Consider the following 21,531-nt stretch of genomic DNA (forward strand, 5'->3'; position numbering starts at 1 on the left):
GACGGCCCAGCAAACGCATGTTTGGCGTTGACATGGTACTTCAAGCTTGAACAGCTCCGGTGAAATTGAAACTCCTTCTTACAAATCTTGCAAATAACCTTGTACTTGTTAACTGTACCATCATCATTCTTTTTATATTTGAATCCGTCAATAGGCCCACTTTGCTCACCTTGCTCCATCTCGCCTCTAGCTCCCAACCACTTTCCTGACCTGAATAATTTGTCACACTGCGCATGCGTGAAATGCGTTTAAAAAATTGACGTAATTAACAGCAAACAACTAATTAACGTCGTTAACGCGCTATTTTTGACAGCCCTAATATATATATATATATATATATATATATATATATATATATATATATATATATATATATTGTTACAATGTATCCTAGATCACATGCTCAACACATTTCTTAATTATTACAATGTAGCCCCCAGATTCTCCACCCTTTTCCCGAAGAGTCCCTGACTAGTCGTGTATATTACTCTTTGGCGCCTATAATAAAATTGTGTATAATAATCAAATCAAATCCAATATAGAACTCATCAATTTATTGAAAAAATATAAATATCAAACACCTAAAATTCACATTGAATTGGCAGTATATACAGGCCGGAATTCAATCGTTGCTGATAGATGTCACACTGCGCTTTGAAGTACATTTGTTTTGCACAGCAGCATGTCTCGGGAGGAAGGATTTAGGAATCGTCAGTCCTGTGGTGTGATCCGTTTAGTGAACCTGGCTGAGATGTCATCCAGTGCATGCAAAGAGACTGATCTCTAAGTCTAGTGTCAACTAGTCCCTTTCCCTAGCTCAGTATTCACAGATCTGAAGGGTTCAGATAGGGATACAGTATGTTGGTGATGGCTGAACCCAGACCTAAATGGACCTTCCTCTGTATTGCTTTCACCAATCAAGTAAAAAAAAAAAAAATCTCTCTCTCTTTACAAGGCAGATGAGGATGAGCTCTACCTCTCAGGCCTGGTTCCTCTCAACCAACACTCTCTCCCTACACTAGACTTTGCCTAGTGTGGGGGTTGGCATAAAATACTCTGAGAAAAATAACTAAAACAATAACAACCTGTACAAATACCTTGACTTAAGTCAAGTGAAGGCTTGAAGAATTATTAAATTATAAGAAATTCACAAAATGCGATTAAAAACAGAAAGTGGAGTGGGTTAGCATAAAGTTCTCTGGGGAAAATACCTGAAAAGGAATCATACAACCACAAAGTGATTGATACTATGGCTTCAAACAACAAAAACAATCTGCACAAATTGATTTAGATTTGTAAAGACGAGTCATGAATAATGAGAAAGGGTAAGAATCCAAAGCTATTTACCTCCAAGTATAAGATAATCTCTTGTTTTTGTCCATCATCAAAAATGTGCTGATACAAATATTGCCCTCATATTTCTGAAGTACTGTAAATTTATAAAGCACACAACTCATCACATTATACAGTGAGCTCCAAAAGTATTGGGATTGTGACACATTTTTTGATTGCTTTGGCTCTGTACTCCAGCACTTTAGATTCATCTGATTGAAGGAAAGTTACTTTGTGCAGTGTTTGCCTGTTGTTTTCCTTCATTTTATAGTTAATCGAAAACATCAACAGTTTCTCTCTTCTTGGTCATTTGTCTCAATGTAACAGACATGGAGGCATGTACTGAGAGCCTTCAAACCCCATTTTTGTGGTCCTCAGTTCCCCACCAGAAGACCACCAGCTGGAAGGAAGCAATAGAGAACAGAGCTCATGAGACAAAACATTACTAATGACTAGGGCAAGGAGTTTTTCCTGGTCAGGTCACATGGTCAGGAAAAACTCTTGGTCTTATGTTATAAATGCAACAACAGGTGCTATTCCTTTCCTTTAAGAATACACCAATCTGACTTGTTCAATGTGTGTCTTTCATTGCATCCAAATTAAAAGAAAAATACCACATGTTGATCATCATTTACATTTACATTTAAGTAATTTAGCAGACGCTCTTATCCAGAGTGACTTACAAATTGGTGCATTCAACTTAGGATAGGCAGTGGGACAACCACATCTCAATCACAGTAAGTACATTTCTTTAAACAAGCATCTGTGAGCAAAGTCAGTGCAATCAGGGACAACTACATCTTGATCACAATACGTTTTTTTAACAAGTCAGTGCTAGCAGGTGAAATAAGTCAGGTGTTAGTTTAGACAAAAGACAGTGGTAGTAAAGTTTTTTTTTTTTTTTGTATATATATATATATATATATATATATATATATATATATATATATATATACACACACACACTGCTCAAAAAAATTAAGGGAACACTTAAACAACACAATGTAACTCCAAGTCAATCACACTTCTGTGAAATCAAACTGTCCACTTAGGAAGCAACACTGATTGACAATACATTTCACATGCTGTTGTGCAAATGGAATAGACAACAGGTGGAAATTATAGGCAATTAGCAAGACACCCCCAATAAAGGAGTGGTTCTGCAGGTGGTGACCACAGACCTTCTCAGTTCCTATGCTTCCTGGCTGATGTTTTGGTCACTTTTGAATGCTGGCGGTGCTTTCACTCTAGTGGTAGCATGAGACGGAGTCTACAACCCACACAAGTGGCTCAGGTAGTGCAGCTCATCCAGGATGGCACATCAATGCGAGCTGTGGCAAGAAGGTTTGCTGTGTCTGTCAGCGTAGTGTCCAGAGCATGGAGGCGCTACCAGGAGACAGGCCAGTACATCAGGAGACATGGAGGAGGCCGTAGGAGGGCAACAACCCAGCAGCAGGACCGCTACCTCCGCCTTTGTGCAAGGAGGAGCAGGAGGAGCACAGCCAGAGCCCTGCAAAATGACCTCCAGCAGGCCACAAATGTGCATGTGTCTGCTCAAACGGTCAGAAACAGACTCCATGAGGATGGTATGAGGGCCCGACGTCCACAGGTGGGGGTTGTGCTTACAGCCCAACACCGTGCAGGACGTTTGGCATTTGCCAGAGAACACCAAGATTGGCAAATTCGCCACTGGCACCCTGTGCTCTTCACAGATGAAAGCAGGTTCACACTGAGCACATGTGACAGACGTGACAGAGTCTGGAGACGCTGTGGAGAACGTTCTGCTGCCTGCAACATCCTCCAGCATGACCGGTTTGGCGGTGGGTCAGTCATGGTGTGGGGTGGCATTTATTTGGGGGGCCGCACAGCCCTCCATGTGCTCGCCAGAGGTAGCCTGACTGCCATTAGGTACCGAGATGAGATCCTCAGACCCCTTGTGAGACCATATGCTGGTGCGGTTGGCCCTGTGTTCCTCTTAATGCAAGACAATGCTAGACCTCATGTGGCTGGAGTGTGTCAGCAGTTCCTGCAAGAGGAAGGCATTGATGCTATGGACTGGCCCGCCCATTCCCCAGACCTGAATCCAATTGAGCACATCTGGGACATCATGTCTCGCTCCATCCACCAACGCCACGTTGCACCACAGACTGTCCAGGAGTTGGCGGATGCTTTAGTCTAGGTCTGGGAGGAGATCCCTCAGGAGACCATCCACCACCTCATCAGGAGCATGCCCAGGCGTTGTAGGGAGGTCATACAGGCACGTGGAGGCCACACACACTACTGAGCCTCATTTTGACTTGTTTTAAGGACATTACATCAAAGTTGGATCAGCCTGTAGTGTGGTTTTCCACTTTAATTTTGAGTGTGACTCCAAATCCAGACCTCCATGGGTTGATACATTTGATTTCCATTGATAACTTTTGTGTGATTTTGTTGTCAGCACATTCAACAATGTAAAGAAAAAAGTATTTAATAAGATTATTTCATTCATTCAGATCTAGGATGTGTTATTTTAGTGTTCCTTTTATTTTTTTGAGCAGTGTATATATCTATATATAAAAATAAAAATAAATGGGGGGGGGGGGGGGGGGGGGATGTAGAAGTATTGCTGTTATACTATTCCAGGTATTCCTATCATCACAAACATAATAACAATGTAATAACAATGTGAACACAATTCTGTCAAACTCATTCCATGGAGGGCCGAGTGTCTGCGGGTTTTCACTCCTCCCTTGTACTTGATTGATTAATTAAGGTCACTAATTAGTAAAGAACCCCTCACCTGGTTGTCTAGGTCTTAATTGAAAGGAAAACCAAAAACCCTCAGACACTAAGCCCTTCATATAATGAGTTTGACACCCCTGTTCTAGATGAACCCTCTATACTTATAATACACAGTATAATGTTACAGGAATCAAATCATCAGGACAAACATGGTTGGAGTTCACTGTAACTGCCAGAGCACTCTGTTACCGGGTAAACTATCCACTTAAGTCTCATACACACCTCCATTCCCCTGCCCCTTTACAGCTTTTTTATTTTTATTTTTTATTATTATTATTATTATTATTATTATTATTATTTTATTTTTTTTGGGGGGGGGAATGGATCAGCTTAATATTGCAGATAGATTGTATCTTCTATCAATGTAATTGTCTGCATCACTTCCAATCCCCCATGTTTATTTTTATTTTTTATATATATATTCCCCTTTATTACTTTTCAACCCCACCATCCTTTCCCTACTTGGAGTAAATTAGTGAACAACAACGCCCAGGCCTCTACTTCCGGTCTATACTTACTATCTACACCTTATGGACAGAGTTAATTTTACAATAATTCTATATATATATATATATATATATTGATTTTTTTGCTCCTGAACTTCTTCTACTCTCAACCTCTCCGATCATTTTCATGATGTCCATCCGGTTTGCTTCTAAATGCCATATCTTTCTAACTGTGCTCTTTCCCAAAAGCTCCCAACATACAACCTATATACTTATTATGGACACAGTATGCTTACATTATTAGCTATCTTTGTTATTATTTGTTGTTATTTGTTATTAGTCCCATCCTTCAACTCTATTCAATACCTCCCATCTATCTCTTAACACCATCCATATAGGATTTCTATTTGCCATATATATTTCAACCGTACTGTGATGTTTTACAAAAGTTCTGAACCTTTCTATTCTCATTGCTTCTACAGATTGTGAATTAAAAATAAACATTTTTGCTAAAAGTATTATTATATTATTGATTGATTGACTATGACTTTTCAGATCACCCCTTTACAGCTTTGTCATTGTGGTATTCCCCTGTTTTGGGGTTGGCCGTTAACGTAACCCCTGCAGAATCACACAGAAGGAAAACATCAACTACAGCCTCTCTCCTACTGTATCAAATTCTACTTAAAAGGTACAATATGGTACTTTTTGGGCGACCCAACCAAATTCACATAGAACTGTTATAGATCTTTAATTCCCATTGAAAGCAAGTCTAAAAAGCGGTAAATCTGTTCTATGTGTGCTATTTCTATGCTTCCGGTTTTGTACACCAGCTTCAAATAGCTGAAAATACAATATTTTTGGTTATGGAATGGTACAATGATTAGATGGTACAATGATTCTCTACACAATGACTGCTTGTTTTTTCACAGAAACTGAAATTAGGTAAACTATTAGAATTTTATCAACCAGGAAATGGAGGAGTGATTTCTGTATAGTCCATCTTTAAATAAGTTACTTCTGCTTTATACAGTCTTACATTAACTGGATGACTTGCCTTGTTCTGGCTGGACTCCATCACCTGACTTTAGCTGAGGAGAAGAAGAGAGAAAAGTTTAGCTTAACATTCTCATACACAGACCACATTAGTATTTGTTGTATTCACTTCTGGATGACAATGAAAAGGATGCTAAGTGGCAGAATTCCATGTGAATGCCACTGTGTCTTACCCTCAGGCTTTGACTCATCTTTGCAGATTGCAACTGCATCGTACACATTTTATATATGCTGGCACACACACTGCTAGCTTTAAACTCACATTAATAATCATCACCTTCTCATACTGTATGTAAGTTACGTCACAATTTTTTTTTTATTCAAATAAATTCCGACACAAAAAATATGAGAAACACATTTCTGGCAACATCTCCACATATCTGCATCGTCAAAATGGCCTCATAGAAGTACCACGTAAAAAGGTGTGTTAGTGTTACTACCTATTTTAGTGGCAGTGTTCATTTAGTTTTAGTCTTTATGACTAAAATACCTTTAATCCTAGTCCCATTTAAGTCATTTCATCCTTGGTTTTAGTTATCATCAGTCGACTCTGGACGATTCTAGTCTAGTTTTAGTCAGTCATTTCAGTCCTATTTTAGTCATAGTAACTTTATTTTGTTTTATTAAATAGTTCATACAGTATCTGTACTTGACTATTATATATTTTTAAATGTTTACTTTTACTTCACTACATTCCTAAAGAAAATAATGTACTTTTTACTCTATACATTTTTCCTGACACCCAAAAGTACTCGTTACATTTAAGAATGCTCAGGCAGGACAGCAATATGGTCCAATCCACGCACCTATCAATATAATGTGTTGTCATCCCTACTGCCTCTGATCTGGCGGACTCACTAAACACAAATACTGCATTTGTAAATGATGCCTGAGTGTTGGAGTGTGCCCCTCTGTCTGTAAAAAATAAACAAGAAAACTGTACCATTTGGCCTGGTTTGGCATTTACTTTTAATTTTTACAATTGAGCCTCCCTTATAGCTCAGTTGGTAGAGCATGGCGCTTGCTACGCCAGGGTTGTGGGTTCGATTCCCACGGGGGGCCAGTATGAAAAAAAGTATGAAATGTATGCACTCACTACTGTAAGTTGCTCTGGACAAGAGCGTCTGTTAAATGTAAATGTACTTATGACAATTGAGTACTTTTTCCACCACGGTACTTAAGTACATTTAAAACCAGATACTTTCAAATCAAATCAATTTTTATTGGTCACATGCGCCGAATACAACAGGTGCAGACATTACAGTGAAATGCTTACTTACAGCCCTTAACCAACAGTGCATTTATTTTTATAAAAATAAAACAAGAGCAGAAGTAAAATAAAATAACAGTAGGGAGGCTATATATACAGGGGGGTACCGTTGCAGAGTCAATGTGCGGGGGCACCGGCTAGTTGAGATAGTTGAAGTAATATGTACATGTGGGTAGAGTTAAAGTGACTATGCATAAATAATTAACAGAGTAGCAGCAGCGTAAAAAGGATGGGGTGGGGGGGCAGTGCAAATAGTCCGGGTAGCCATGATTAGCTGTTCAGGAGTCTTATGGCTTGGGGGTAGAAGCTGTTGAGAAGTCTTTTGGACCTAGACTTGGCACTCCAGTACCGCTTGCCGTGCGGTAGCAGGGAGAACAGTCTATTTACTTTCAGACTTTTACTCAAGTACTATTTTACTCAGTGACTTTCATTTTTACTTGAGTAATTTTCTATTAAGGTATCTTTACTTTTACTCAAGTATGACAATTGAGTACTTTTGCCACCACTGCGAGCACGCACACACACACATATTAGTGAGTAAAGGTCCCTAATTTGATTTTAAAAGGTTTCTAGATTTCTGGGATGGGACAAAAACAACACTCCTGTCCTGTGCTGTGAGGAAGCATGTGTGCAGTGCATGGAAGTACTGTATGTGTATATGGTGCAGTGCATTAATAATAATAATAATAATAATGTTGTGTTTGTATTACTGTGGGGAGCCAGTTAGCAGGTTGAATATGGATCAGAGTCAAGTTAGGGTAAAACTTACCAAACACTCCACCACAGAACTTGGTCAAAAAGTCGATCCATGTGTCTTCCGGATATCCTGAGATGAAAAAGAGACACACAAATTTAAGAAATTATTAAGACACTTTCATACAAATGAAATTGACATTGTGTAACATTTTGGTGAATCAGTGAGTATGAAGAGTTGAACCAGGAAGAGACAGAGAATCATCCTACCATTTTTTTTCTTCCACACCAACCAAACTGGGGAGTAAAAATTCAAATATTCTCTTAAAGTACTAGTCTGCATTAATATTCTGTCAGCTATTGAATATGACTTTACCCACATTTACATGCTTAAGCTGCAATGACAAGGCATCTAGTCTGAGAGAACCAATAAACAACCTGCATTCAGTACCTGAACATCTGAACACTACTATAAATACAGGTAGAACAGGTATCCCCTTCAGGGGGTATAGCTCACTGTTGTTGCTGCTGTTATGTCAATCTGTGCTTCAGAACTATGTACAGTGGGGGAAAAAAGTATTTAGTCAGCCACCAATTGTGCAAGTTCTCCCACTTAAAAAGATGAGAGAGGCCTGTAATTTTCATCATAGGTACATGTCAACTATGACAGACAAATTGAGGAAAAAAAATCCAGAAAATCACATTGAATTTATTTGCAAATTATGGTGGAAAATAAGTATTTGGTCACCTACAAACAAGCAAGATTTCTGGCTCTCACAGACCTGTAACTTATTCTTTAAGAGGCTCCTCTGTCCTCCATTCGTTACCTGTATTAATGGCACCTGTTTGAACTTGTTATCAGTATAAAAGACACCTGTCCACAACCTCAAACAGTCACACTCCTAACTCCACTATGGCCAAGACCAAAGAGCTGTCAAAGGACACCAGAAACAAAATTGTAGACCTGCACCAGGCTGGGAAGACTGAATCTGCAATAGGTAAGCAGCTTGGTTTGAAGAAATCAACTGTGGGAGCAATTATTAGGAAATGGAAGACATACAAGACCACTGATAATCTCCCTCGATCTGGGGCTCCACGCAAGATTTCACCCCGTGGGGTCAAAATGATCACAAGAACGGTGAGCAAAAATCCCAGAACCACACGGGGGGACCTAGTGAATGACCTGCAGAGAGCTGGGACCAAAGTAACAAAGCCTACCATCAGTAACACACTACGCCGCCAGGGACTCAAATCCTGCAGTGCCAGACGTGTTCCCCTGCTTAAGCCAATACATGTCCAGGCCCGTCTGAAGTTTGCTAGAGTGCATTTGGATGATCCAGCAGAGGTTTGGGAGAATGTCATATGGTCAGATGAAACCAAAATATAACTTTTTGGTAAAAACTCAACTCGTCGTGTTTGGAGGACAAAGAATGCTGAGTTGCATCCAAAGAACACCATACCTACTGTGAAGCATGGGGGTGGAAACATCATGCTTTGGGGCTGTTTGTCTGCAAAGGGACCAGGACGACTGATCCGTGTAAAGGAAAGAATGAATGGGGCCATGTATCGTGGGATTTTGAGTGAAAACCTCCTTCCATCAGCAAGGGCATTGAAGATGAAACGTGGCTGGGTCTTTCAGCATGACAATGATCCCAAACACACCGCCCGGGCAACGAAGGAGTGGCTTCGTAAGAAGCATTTCAAGGTCCTGGAGTGGCCTAGCCAGTCTCCAGATCTCAACCCCATAGAAAATCTTTGGAGGGAGTTGAAAGTCTGTGTTGCCCAGCGACAGCCCCAAAACATCACTGCTCTAGAGGAGATCTGCATGGAGGAATGGGCCAAAATACCAGCAACAGTGTGTGAAAACCTTGTGAAGACTTACAGAAAACGTTTGACCTGTGTCATTGCCAACAAAGGGTATATAACAAAGTATTGAGAAACTTTTGTTATTGACCAAATACTTATTTTCCACCATAATTTGCAAATACATTCATTAAAAATCCTACAATGTGATTTTCTGGATTTTTTTTTCTCATTTTGTCTGTCATAGTTGACGTGTACCTATGATGAAAATTACAGGCCTCTCATCTTTTTAAGTGGGAGAACTTGCACAATTGGTGGCTGACTAAATACTTTTTTTCCCCACTGTACATGTGCAGTGCTCTTTGACTATAGATGTGCTGTTCTTACCTGTTATGGCGGCGACAACAAGAGCTACAACGAAAATGGCAACCAAAGCAACAACAAGACCAACAACTTCAGAAGGTTCTGAAATGAAAACACATTTTGTATTGATACTTTGACAGGAGTTGATCAGGTATTCAACATAGTGCAGCATTCAAAATGTCCTACAACACTAGCAGTGTTACTGACATATCAATACATAAGACTGTAGCACACTTATGAGTGTCCACTCACCTGGGCCAAACACATCTCCAACTTGCTCACTGGCTTCCCCTTCCCCAGCAGAGTTCTTCATCTTGCAGAAGTACTTGTAACTATTGATTGATTTGCCAGTGTCGCTTTTAGAGACAACCAGATGTTTTCCTATGACCTCCCACGCCCCCTCTCCCACTTTCCAGCTGTAGGTGACAGGTTCAGCATCAGTGGTGTCGCCTTCACAGATCAGAGAGCAGGAGGTTTTGATTGAGTTACAGGAAGAAGTGATTGTGGGTTTAGGGACTGCCACTGTAAATCCAGAAGAGAGAGACAAAGACAAAGCAGGGAAAAATGCTTGTGAGGCAATGCATAATCTGCTATTTAATATAGAGGCACACAGACAGACAGAAAAAATTACTTATAACATAATGTATATATCCTCTCAAGCACTTTGCAATTGAACTCCACAGAATAAACCCCACTGTCTGTTTTCAACATAGCCCATCATTCAAAATGTCCTACAACATTAGCAGTGTTACTGACATATCAATACATAAGACCGTAGCATACTTATGATTGTCCACTCACCTGGGCCAAACACCTGTCCAACTGGCTCGCTGACTTCCCCTTCCCCAGCAGAGTTCTTCATCTTGCAGAAGTACTTGGAACCGCTGTTTGAATTGCCAGTGTCGCTCTTAGAGACAGTGAGATGTTTGACTAAGACCTCCCACGCCCCCTCTCCCACTTTCCAGTTGTAGGTGACAGGTTCAGCATCAGTGGTGTCGCCCTCACAGGTCAGAGTGCAGGAGGTTTTGTTGGTGTTACAGGAAGAAGTGATTGTGGGTTTGGGGACTGCCTCTGTAAATAGAGGAAAGAAACAGGAATAATTTGGGGAAATGTTTGTGAGGCACTGAATAACCTGCTGTTTCTACAAGACCACACACACACATACACACATGTATATATACACACACACACATACACACAGAGAGAGAGAGAAACACTTACTGATAACAGATAGTTTATATGTCTTGTCAAGCTGTTTGTCGTTGAACTCCACAGAATAAATTCCACTGTCTGTTTTCGTCAATCCACTGATTCTCAGCTCTCCAGTAGCCTGGTTCAGGGTTGTGCGCTCTTTGAAGGCACCATAGATTTCCAGACCACCAAAATCCTTGTCCCACTCTGCCACCTTGTTCTTCCCATGCTTCCATAGGATGCTTGTGATGGGGCCAGGCACTGTGGACTTGTCTGGTTTCAACAAGACCTCACCTCCCACTTTATGATAAAGATAATCTGGAAAAGCAGAAATTTCATACATGTAAAAGAGTATCAATGTATCCAGGGTAACACATTATGGTTAGGGTATAAATATGTAGTCTTAACCCTATTGGCATTGAAAGAGACATTATTATGAACCTTTACTTTTTATGTCTAGAATTCTGCTTGCTGTGTGTACCTGGCCTAAGTAGTCTGCCCACTTTGCCAGTATTTTCCCCCTCACCATCGCCACTTGAGTGGAAACTGATCTAGACTACACCATAGATTAAAGTCTTTGTCTACACCCTGCCTCAGAGGCTGTCCACTATTATATCACCAGCTAGGTTTCCATCCAATTTGCGACAGATTTCATGCAAATATTCTAAAATCTGCATAAAACAATATGCACATTTTCCCAGTAGAGATATTTTTTCCATCAAGCAGACTTTGTGCCTAATGACGTATTCCACATAAAAATTACTTTTGCCGTTAAATTCCCATGTACCGAAGGAAAAATACAAGTTAAATGGGTTTCCATTTTACACTCCACTGATGGTTTTACACTCCACTGGTACTACTCTTTGGCGCCTCCTTCTTCTTCTATGAGTTTTAACGGCGGTTGGCATCCAGTAAATGTTGCATTACCGCCACCAACTAGACTGGACTACAACTCCCTTATACATTGTTTGAAAAAATAAAGAAATAAAGAAATACCCTACCATCTAACACTACACTCACAAACAAATATAAAAATAACACCACCCTACTCCACTATTTCAATCTATTTAGTACTAACTCAGGCCAACAACCTGAAAGCATGGGACACCACCACTAAACACACCCTGTAACTCTTCTGATGTCAAGTCTCGCACACCCAAATACCTTTCTGCAGCTGCCACCACAACCTCAATTTTCTGCGACTTACGTTCCATCCCTGCAGTACAGTTGATAACCATTGCTATAAATGCTCAAAATCCAATCTTATTAAAACATATATCACTTGTTGGTTTATCCCTCTGTACTGGTACAGATCACTACTCACACCACTTCTCTCACTATCCCTCCCCCTTGACCCATCTTCCTCTACTTTCTTCACTGCCTCAGCATATGACAACTTCTGCACTACTCTAACCCTGGAAACCTCAACCTGCCTCTCTCGCATGGGACATTTCTGATCCCCAGCCACATGGGCCCCCCTACAATTAACACATACCACTACTTTCCCCAATGCTACACATTCCTTTGTCTCATGCCCTTCTGCACACTTCTCATACCTAGGAACCTCCCTCCTACACACTGCTGCCACATGCCCATAAGCTTGACACCTGTAACAACGTAATGTATTTGGCACAAAAGCTTGTACAGGATAACTTATATATCCTAACATCACTTTGTCGGGCAAAGACTCAACATCAAAACTCAAAAGAACAGACAATGACTCTGTTTCACCACTCATGCCACCCTGTCTGCGTCGCACCAAACGACGAGCATCACAAACACCGGGAATCTTCCCCTTCAGTTGGTCAACTTTTACATTTACTGCTACCCCAGTAATCACTCCTTTCAATGGTGCCCTTTTATTGAGCGCAAAACAATTCACATCTCTTGCCCCCATTAGTTTAACATGGAGTGCCTGCTTCCTCTGACCAGCAGAAACACAAACAATTATCACCAGACCACTTCTGGTTACCCTCACCGATTCCACAGCACCTAACTCTGTTTTCACCCACCCTGAAACCACAAATGGATCAGCCAAAAGGCAAGGGTCCACTTTTTCCAAAAATGTCACTCCTACTGTCACAGACTCATCTTTATCCTGACCCTCGGTGCAAGCCTCGGGCTCAGAGAACTTCACCACACCTACCACTTCCGATACTTCGCCCTCATTCACTTCCATTTCTCCTACTGTCTTCAACTCACTCTAATACTTTCTACCATTCCCCTTTAACAAACCATCTCCCTTCTATTCACCATTTTTAACCGACTCAAGCTCACCCTCTTCCTCCTCCCTCTCTCTCTTAGACCTCCTATGCCTCTCCTTTTCCCTCCATTCCTCCTCCTACGGCACTTCTCCTGACATACATCTTGTTCTTGCCTTGTCAAGGAATGCCATTTAACCGGCTGTCACAATCTCTGTACAATCAGCACAAACCCCTCCTTGATGGTTTGTCACAAAAACTGTTGCGTTATATAGCAAAATGTTTGCCCACTCTGGTCTACGCACATACACTCCAGCCAAAAACTGTGGGGGTAAACTATCTACATTATGACATCATTATGGATAACAGCGATATTATTTGTATTTGTCAAACGGCAGCAAAGCATCGATCATCATGTCACCAGAATAAGACCCTCAATATTTATTTGAAAGTAGCATTAAGCTCATCACCTTGCACTTTCACCACCCTGTGAAGTTCATCATAACTTATTTCATCTGTAGCCTAATGAACTGCAGTCGTAGTGGGAGGACCACACAACATGTCATCGCGTGACTCCATGTTTACTTTGATATGATGGTTATTATATCAATATTTGTGCATAAAAGCATTTCCACCACCATGTCTCGCATAATAAATGTTACAAACACAAAAAGGTCCCACCTTGTCTAGAGTATTTTGTTTTGTCGACATTTGGAAAGTTTACCCCAAACAAAGTATGTTTCCATCAGGCCTGTCATTATATTTTTTACTGACATATACTTTACTGCATAAAAAGGTTAGATGGAAACTTGGTTAGGAGCTAGGTTTCCAGCCAATTGGCGACAGATTTTCAAGTGAATATTCTAAAATCCACATAAAGAAAATGTGCGCATTTTCCAACCAGTGGTGAGTTTCCACCCAACAGACTTGTTGCAGATAAAAATCAGTGCGTCATGATGTAGTGCACACAAAATGTACTTTTTCGCTTACGTTTTCATGTACCATCACATTTTCAACTCCACTAATAGTTTTGTCACAAAACCTGTTGCATTGAATAGCAAAATGCCTACTCTGGTCTTGGCATGTGCACTCTAGCCAACAGCTCGCAGCTACAGTGAGGGTAAGATATCTACATTATGAGATTATCATGGATAAGAGCGAGAATATTTGTATTTATCAAATGGCAGTCAAGCATCGATCATCATGTCACCAGAATAAGACCTTCTATATTTATTGGACAGGAGCATCAAGATCACAGTGCACTTCACCACCCTGTGAAGTTCACCATAACTTATTTCATCTGTACCCTAATAAACTGCATGGTTTCCTGACGAGTCATAGTGAGACCCATACCATATCATCGTGTGACTATAAGTTTACTTCGATATGATGGCTATTATATCAATATTTGCGCATAAAGCAGGGTCGGCGTTATGGGCGGGCCAATGCACTACCGAACCTCCTTGCCTATCCAAATAAAATATGGAAATATTGATCATTTATTTGACCGAGATGCGCGCCGACAGAAAGACGCATCAATCTCAGATAAAGCATCCGAGCGAGTAAAACAGCGCCCCTCTGTCTCCGTAAGTGTAGACCATGTGTCTGATGCTGTCTGGACAAAAGGAGTATGGCATGTCATACTTTTTCTGGCCAGACAGAATCAGATACATGGGCTACATATGGTAAGACTGAGGGGCGCTGTTTCGCACTCTCGCAAAAATCTGTCCTGAAATAAACCCAATGCGTTTCTATGGGCATAATATGCAGACCTAAGCTTGTCGCCTGCATTCCCGACTTTGGGACAACGACTCGCATAATTAGGGCGGAGACCTGAGCATCTCATCATTATAATATGCCATTTAGCAGACGCTTTTATCCAAAGTGACTTACAGTCATGCGTGCATACATTTTCTTTTTTTTTTCTTTTTTTGTGTATGGGTGGTCCCGGGGATCGAACCCACTACCTTGGCTTTACAAGCGCCGTGCTCTACCAGCTGAGCTACAGAGGACCACATATATACAGATCTCTGGTTTCAGGCACTTGTGAATTAGAAAGGAAAATGTGTGCACTAAATTGATGTTTTGCCAAAATTACATAATTACTGCTGTCTAAATAAAATAATTCAAAATACTTTACCAGAGAGCTTGACTTAGCCACAGAGGATCATTAGCTTATTTTTTACAAAAATAGCTGTGGATTGTTTCAAATCACAAATCGATGCCTATTTGGGAAGCCTGCAATTTGGGAAGCCTGCAATTTGGGCAGCACATGTGGCAATATGCCTAGCTGATTATTGAGTTGCGGCTGTCAGTGAAAAGCATCTAAAAAGTGTGAAGATAATGTGTCTTGAGAATAATTTACATTGAAACAAAATATGAACGCAACATGTAAAGTGTTGGTCATATGTTTCATGAGCTGACATAACAAATCCCAGAAATGTTCCATATGCACAAAAAGCTTATTTCTCTCAAATGATGTGCACAAATTTGTTTACATCCCTGATAGTGAGCATTTCTCCTTTGCCAAGATAATCCATCTACCTGACAGGTGTGGCATATCAAGAAGCTGAATAAACAGCACTATCATTACATAGGTGCACCTTGTGCTGGGTTCAATAAAAGGCCACTTTAAAATGTGCAGTTTTGTCACACAACACAATGCCACAGATGTCTCAAGTTTTGAGGGAGCGTGCAATTGGCATGCTAACTGCAGGAACGTCCACGAGAGCTGTTGCTAGATATTTGAATGTTAATTTCTCTACCATAAGCTGTCGCCAACATTGTTTTAGAGAATTTGGCAGTACGTCCAACTGGCCTCACAACCACAGACCATGTATAACCACACCAGCCCAGGACCGCCACATCCGGCTTCTTCACCTACGGGATCGTCTGAAGGGGAGTGCTGAGGAGTATTTCTGTCTGTAATAAAGCCCTTGGTTCCCCAGTGGGTGGGCCTGGCTGCCAAGTGGGTGGGCCTATGCCCTCCAAGGCCCACCCATGGCTGCACCCCTGCACAGTCATGTGAAATCCATCTATTAAGGCCTAATTAATTTATTTCAATTGACTTATTTCCTTATATGAACTGTAACTCAGTAAAATCTTTGAAATTGTTGCATGTTGCGTTTATATTTTTTTCAGTATGAAATGTTGAGACAAGAAGAAGGGGAGGGGTGTGTGCTGAAGATACGGGTGTCTTTCTCCAGAATGCATGCACTCAGCTCTCCAGAATGTGCTTGGCAGTCTCCAGACAATTCTTGCACATTCATTGTTACATTGTGTGAATTATTTGCCCTTTGATTGTTTATTTTTATCAATTCCTCATTACACATGTAACTAGTAGGTCTAGTAAATGTACCGTTTATCCACGTTATTTGGTTACATTAATTACTGTTAACGCATGAATAACAGTAATTTACCGTTCTCATTCTCGGAGTGGAAACAGTGTTTGCAAAGTTCACAACCTGCTACACTTGTGAGAAACACGTTTTGGTTTATTTCATTACCATAATTTAGGAGTTTTGTAAAATGTTTAATTGTATTTTGTTTGGAGCGCTCCATGTGAGCATGTGTGTGGTTTCCTGTCCTAATAATGTAGCAGCCAATGGATCAATGTGTCCATATGGCAAAGGCTGGTGCTCTTGCATTTAGTTGAATTTTAACTTTTAGATTTTTATCATTTAATTGAGATTTTTATCATTTACCACGTGGCAATAATTTTGAGAAACACAAACGTTATTATTGAAATGAAACCATTGCATCAAAATGTGCAAATAGAAAATTATAACAACTGGCACGCAGCTAGGTTGAAATGGTAGGATACATTGAAAGCTTCTCCAAACTTGAAACTCTCGAGCTGCCTATGGTATTTATTATAACACCAATGCAAAAGCGTGCACACAGGAGGTCCCATTGGAAAAAAACGGGCCCGCCTATAGAAATCAAATGCCCAACCAACTGATTCGTTCTGGCGCCATACTCTTTCGGTCCAGACAGCATCAGATACATGGTCGACGCATACTGAGGGGCACTGTTTCGCTCGCTCGGAAGCTTTATCTGAGATTAATGCGTCTTTCTGTTGGCATGAGTTTAGGTCAAATAAATGTTCAATATTTCAATATTTTATTTGGATGGGCAAGGAGGTACCGTAGGGCGGGCCAGGCCCCATAACACCGGCCCTGCCATGATCATGCAGACCCTTCTGTAGGTTTGAGCCTTGGTTAGCCCAGGACTCAATATTCAATAACTTCTTGAAGTGAGATCTGTATGTAGCTGAACTGAATAAGAAGGGCGCGGTCCTTATTTCTAATCGAAACCCACATAGACGTCGTTTAAAACCATTCTGACTTTCCATGTTGAAAATCAATAGGAAGAGCGTGTTTAGGATATTGTCCATCCATAATGTCATTACAAGTTGTTGTTTTTCAGTGATATGAATCCCACTCGGCGGGTGCGCTTCTAACTTGAAGTTGCAGCGCATAGTGTTTATAAAGGACATTATCTTACATACACCTATTGTTCATGATAATCAAATATTATGATGTGATGTTGTAGGATAGGATCTACATTTAGCACACAATAGCAAACAAGTGGCCTAACAAATAGTAGGTAGGCCAAACACTTAAATTCGGCCTACCAGTCGTTTCAACTTACCTCCAGAGACCACCGTTCGTACAAGACAAAGCCAGAAGCACAATCTGATGGGCGTTAGTTCGGGCATATAGTTAATTTGTTTAGATAATAAATACAATTCAGTTCAAATGAGATATGCTAAATCCCTGTGTGGCTCATCGCCTAGCCTACTTCTGATCTTTAGATTTCCTGAAGCTGTGAAAGTGAAAGTAAAACGTGGTTTAGTTCCTCCCTCTGCATGAGTCGTCCTCTTCGTGGAAAATAAAATAACGTTCCATTTGACTTGTAAATAATGTTTAATAGCTGCAATACAATCACACTGTATACCAACACATGGCATTATGTTTATATGCTATATTAACTTTATTTTTTAAATCTAACCACTTCTTGAATATTCCTTGATGTAGTCGTGCCCATACCTGGTCTTTGGCGCCTCCCTGTGTGTATAATTGGCTACAATGCACAGAATTACATATAGAATTTAGAATTGATAGGATCTCTGTGCTATAATGTAACAAAAGTTGACAATACTGTAATATTCAAAGGTAAATTAATAACTATAGTTCATTTACTTGTCCTCCTTTCCACCGAGTCTGAGGGATTTTAATTCACCAGCCTAGTCATTCACCTATAGGTATATGTGGCATGCACACAAAAACATTCACACAATAAATATTTTCCTCAAAACATATAATAAATGTTTACCATCTTGTTGTATGGATCAACATTTCATTATAATTCACATTATTCAAAGTTGAAAAATTATAGTAGGCTAAACATGACAGCACATCACATACAGGATAACAATATGATACTTAATAGGCTAACCCAAAAGAGATAGAAAAGAGACATGAGTTTACTGAAGATAAATAAACCTTCCCTCTACAGAATCTAAATATTTGTCAAACCCACTATATACACTACATTAGCAAAAGTATGTGGACACCTGCTTGTCGAACATCTCATTCCTAAATCATGGGCATTAATATGGAATTGGTCCCCCCTTTGCTGCTACAACAGTCTCCACTCTTCTGGGAAGGCTTTCACTAGATGTTGGAACATTGCTGCGGGGACTTTGCTGCGGCGCCACATGAGCGTTAGTCAGGTCGGGCACTGATGTTGGGCGATTAGGCCTGGCTTGCAGTCAGCGTTCCAATTCATCCCAAAGGTGTTCGATGGTGTTGAGGTCAGGGCTCTGTGCAGGCTAGTCAAGTTCTTCCACACCGATCTCGACAAACCATTTCTGTATGGACCTCACTTTGTGCAAGGGGGCATTGCCATGATGAAACAGGAAAGGGCCTTCCCCAAACTGTTGCCACAAAGTTGGAAGCACAGAATCCTCTAGAATGTCATTGTATGCTGTAGCGTTAAGATTTCCCTTCACTGGAACTAAGGGGCCTAGCCTGAACCATGAAAAACAACCCTAGACCATTATTCCTCCTCCACCAAACTTTACAGTTGACACTATGCGTTGGGCAGGTAACGTTCTCCTGGCGTCCGCCAAACCCAGATTTGTCCGTCGGACTGCCAGATGGAGAAGCGTGATTCATCACTCCGGAGAACGCGTTTCCACTGCTCCAGAGTCCAATGGTGGAAAGCTTTACACCACTCCAGCCGACGCTTGGCATTGCGCATGGTGATCTGAGGCTTGTGTGGCTAAGAAGCTCCTGACGAACAGTTATTATGCTGACATTGCTTCCAGAGGCAGTTTGGAACTCTGTAGTGAGTGCTGCAACCGAGGACAGATTATTTTGATGCGCTACGTGCTTCAGCACTCAGCGGTCCTGTTCTGTGAGCTTGTGTGGCCTACCACTTCACGGCTGAGCCGTTGTTGCTCCTAGACATTTCCACTTCACAATAACAGCACTTACAGTTGCCCAGGGCAGCTCTAGCCGGGGAGAAATTTGACAAACTGACTTGTTGGAAAGGTGGCATCCTATGACGGTGCCATGTTGAAAGTCACTGAGCTCTTCAGTAAGGCCATTCTACTGCCAATGTTTGTTTATGAAGATTGTATGGCTTTGTGCTCAATTTTATACTGTACATCGGTCAGCAACGGGTGTGGCTGAAATAGCTGAATCCACTAATTTGCTGGGGTGTCCACAAACTTTTGTATATATTGTGTATATTCAACAAGTGCTTTTCAACTGGTCTCTGTTGGTACAGAGGATTTACATATACTTCCCTATGAGTTAGGCAGGGTATCTGAGCTACTCTCTATGGCTGTACATGCTGTATCTGAGCTGGTGTCTACTGGTCAAGAGGATTTACCTATACTTCTCTATGAAGTAGACAGAGTATCTGAGCTACTCTCTATGGCTGTACATGCTGTATCTGAGCTGGTGTCTACTGGTCCAGAGGGTGCACCTGAACTGTATTTTACTGGAGTAGATAGTGTACCTACATGCTGTGGCTCTGAGACCAGCTGACAATCCTGGACTGCTTCTATCAGGAGTGTCTGTACTGTCTGACACTGAGCTAGTGGGTCTCCTCAGACCTGATAGGCCAGGTGTTCCTCCCTCTCTGTCTACCTGACCACTGCTCCTCTGGGTTTCTACTAGGCTTCCTTGTTCTACACCCATCTGATAGCAATGAGAGTGTCTTATAGATCAGGGGTTCCCAAACGTTTTCACTCGGGACCCCCTTGCACCACGTGCGCACCACAAACTGTTCACACCCCTCTTGTAGGTGGAGAGAATTTTGCAGGTTTAAAGCTTATTTCCTGAAATTCTAAACATTTTGTCATGGTGTGCAAATAAACATTTGCAGTTTTAAAGCATATTTCTTGCAATTCTATATATTTTGCCATGTCTAATGTGTATTCATGTGACATTTAAGTGAGTAAAGAATTACAACAGTATCTATGAGCTAAAAAAAAACAAATAGAAAAACGTTAGTTGACATGGGCTAGTTGATCTGGACATTTATAAATAGCTCTCTAAGGTATGCAATGACTAACATGACAAGAGGAACCGATGATGCACCACCCAATTTCGAAATGGCACCTTGTGCATTCTACTATTACAACTTTCAAGAGTACCTTTGTTGATGTCACCCATATCTGCTTGTTCTATCTATCTTGTTTAGCTGTGGCCTTTCAGTCATTGCTGTTGTAGGTTCGTGTCATCTCACTGACTGGATTTCTGGCCTTACAGGTATAGCTGTCTGTCTGACTCTGACTCTGTAGCTCAGCTGGTAGAGCACGGCGCTTGTAACGCCAAGGTAGTGGGTTCGATCCCCGGGACCACCCATACACACAAAAAAAAAAATGTATGCACGCATGACTGTAAGTCGCTTTGGATAAAAGCGTCTGCTAAATGGCATATTATTATATTATTATATTCTAGTGCTATCTAGTCTGCTCCACATCTCCCCCTGGTGGTCAGGCCAATCGCAGCGGTACACCACCAGCAGACCTTTAGCACTGCAGGGAAGTGTTGCCATGGTACCGCTCAAATCACAGGTGACTTCAGGTTGTGATACTGGGTCTGTGAATGGAAATGGAGGAGTATGTCACATAGCAGAGGACACATGGTGGTGCACACACACTCTCTCTTTCTCTCTCTTTCTTTCTCTTGCTCGTTCTCTTCTTTACAATCTGTTTGTGTTCTCTGTTTCTCACTGTCTTTTAATTTATATTTTAAAACAGGTTTTGTTGGAGTTACAGGAAGAAGTGATTGTGGGTTTAGGGACTGCCTCTATAAATCCAGGAGAGAGAGACAAAGACAAGCAGGAAGAAAAGCTTGTGAGGCACTGAATA

At 41.1% G+C, this 21,531-nt stretch overlaps 1 protein-coding gene across 2 annotated transcripts; it reads right to left on the reverse strand.

The window, feature by feature from the left end:
• Positions 1-539: 539 nt before the first annotated feature.
• LOC311109870 (uncharacterized protein) lies at positions 540-17,989 on the reverse strand. Of its 2 annotated transcripts, XM_084152884.1 has the most exons (9): positions 17,793-17,982; positions 10,969-11,256; positions 10,549-10,818; positions 10,000-10,269; positions 9,772-9,849; positions 7,852-7,878; positions 7,658-7,714; positions 5,620-5,653; positions 540-1,732 (listed from the first exon to the last, which is right to left on the reverse strand). In XM_084152884.1, exons 1-8 carry the CDS (start codon positions 17,857-17,859, stop codon positions 5,640-5,642), a joined length of 1,071 nt encoding a protein of 356 aa, XP_084009010.1. In that variant the 5' UTR covers positions 17,860-17,982; the 3' UTR covers positions 540-1,732; positions 5,620-5,639. The 2 variants fall into 2 exon arrangements, with proteins under 2 accessions (XP_084009010.1, XP_084009011.1); XM_084152885.1 differs by lacking the exon at positions 7,852-7,878 and having other exon boundaries at positions 17,793-17,989.
• Between the last annotated feature and the right edge of the window lie 3,542 nt (positions 17,990-21,531).

The sequence above is a fragment of the Coregonus lavaretus genome (genome assembly GCF_964263955.1).
Source record: "Coregonus lavaretus genome assembly, chromosome: 35".
Classification (NCBI taxonomy): Eukaryota; Metazoa; Chordata; class Actinopteri; order Salmoniformes; family Salmonidae; genus Coregonus; species Coregonus lavaretus.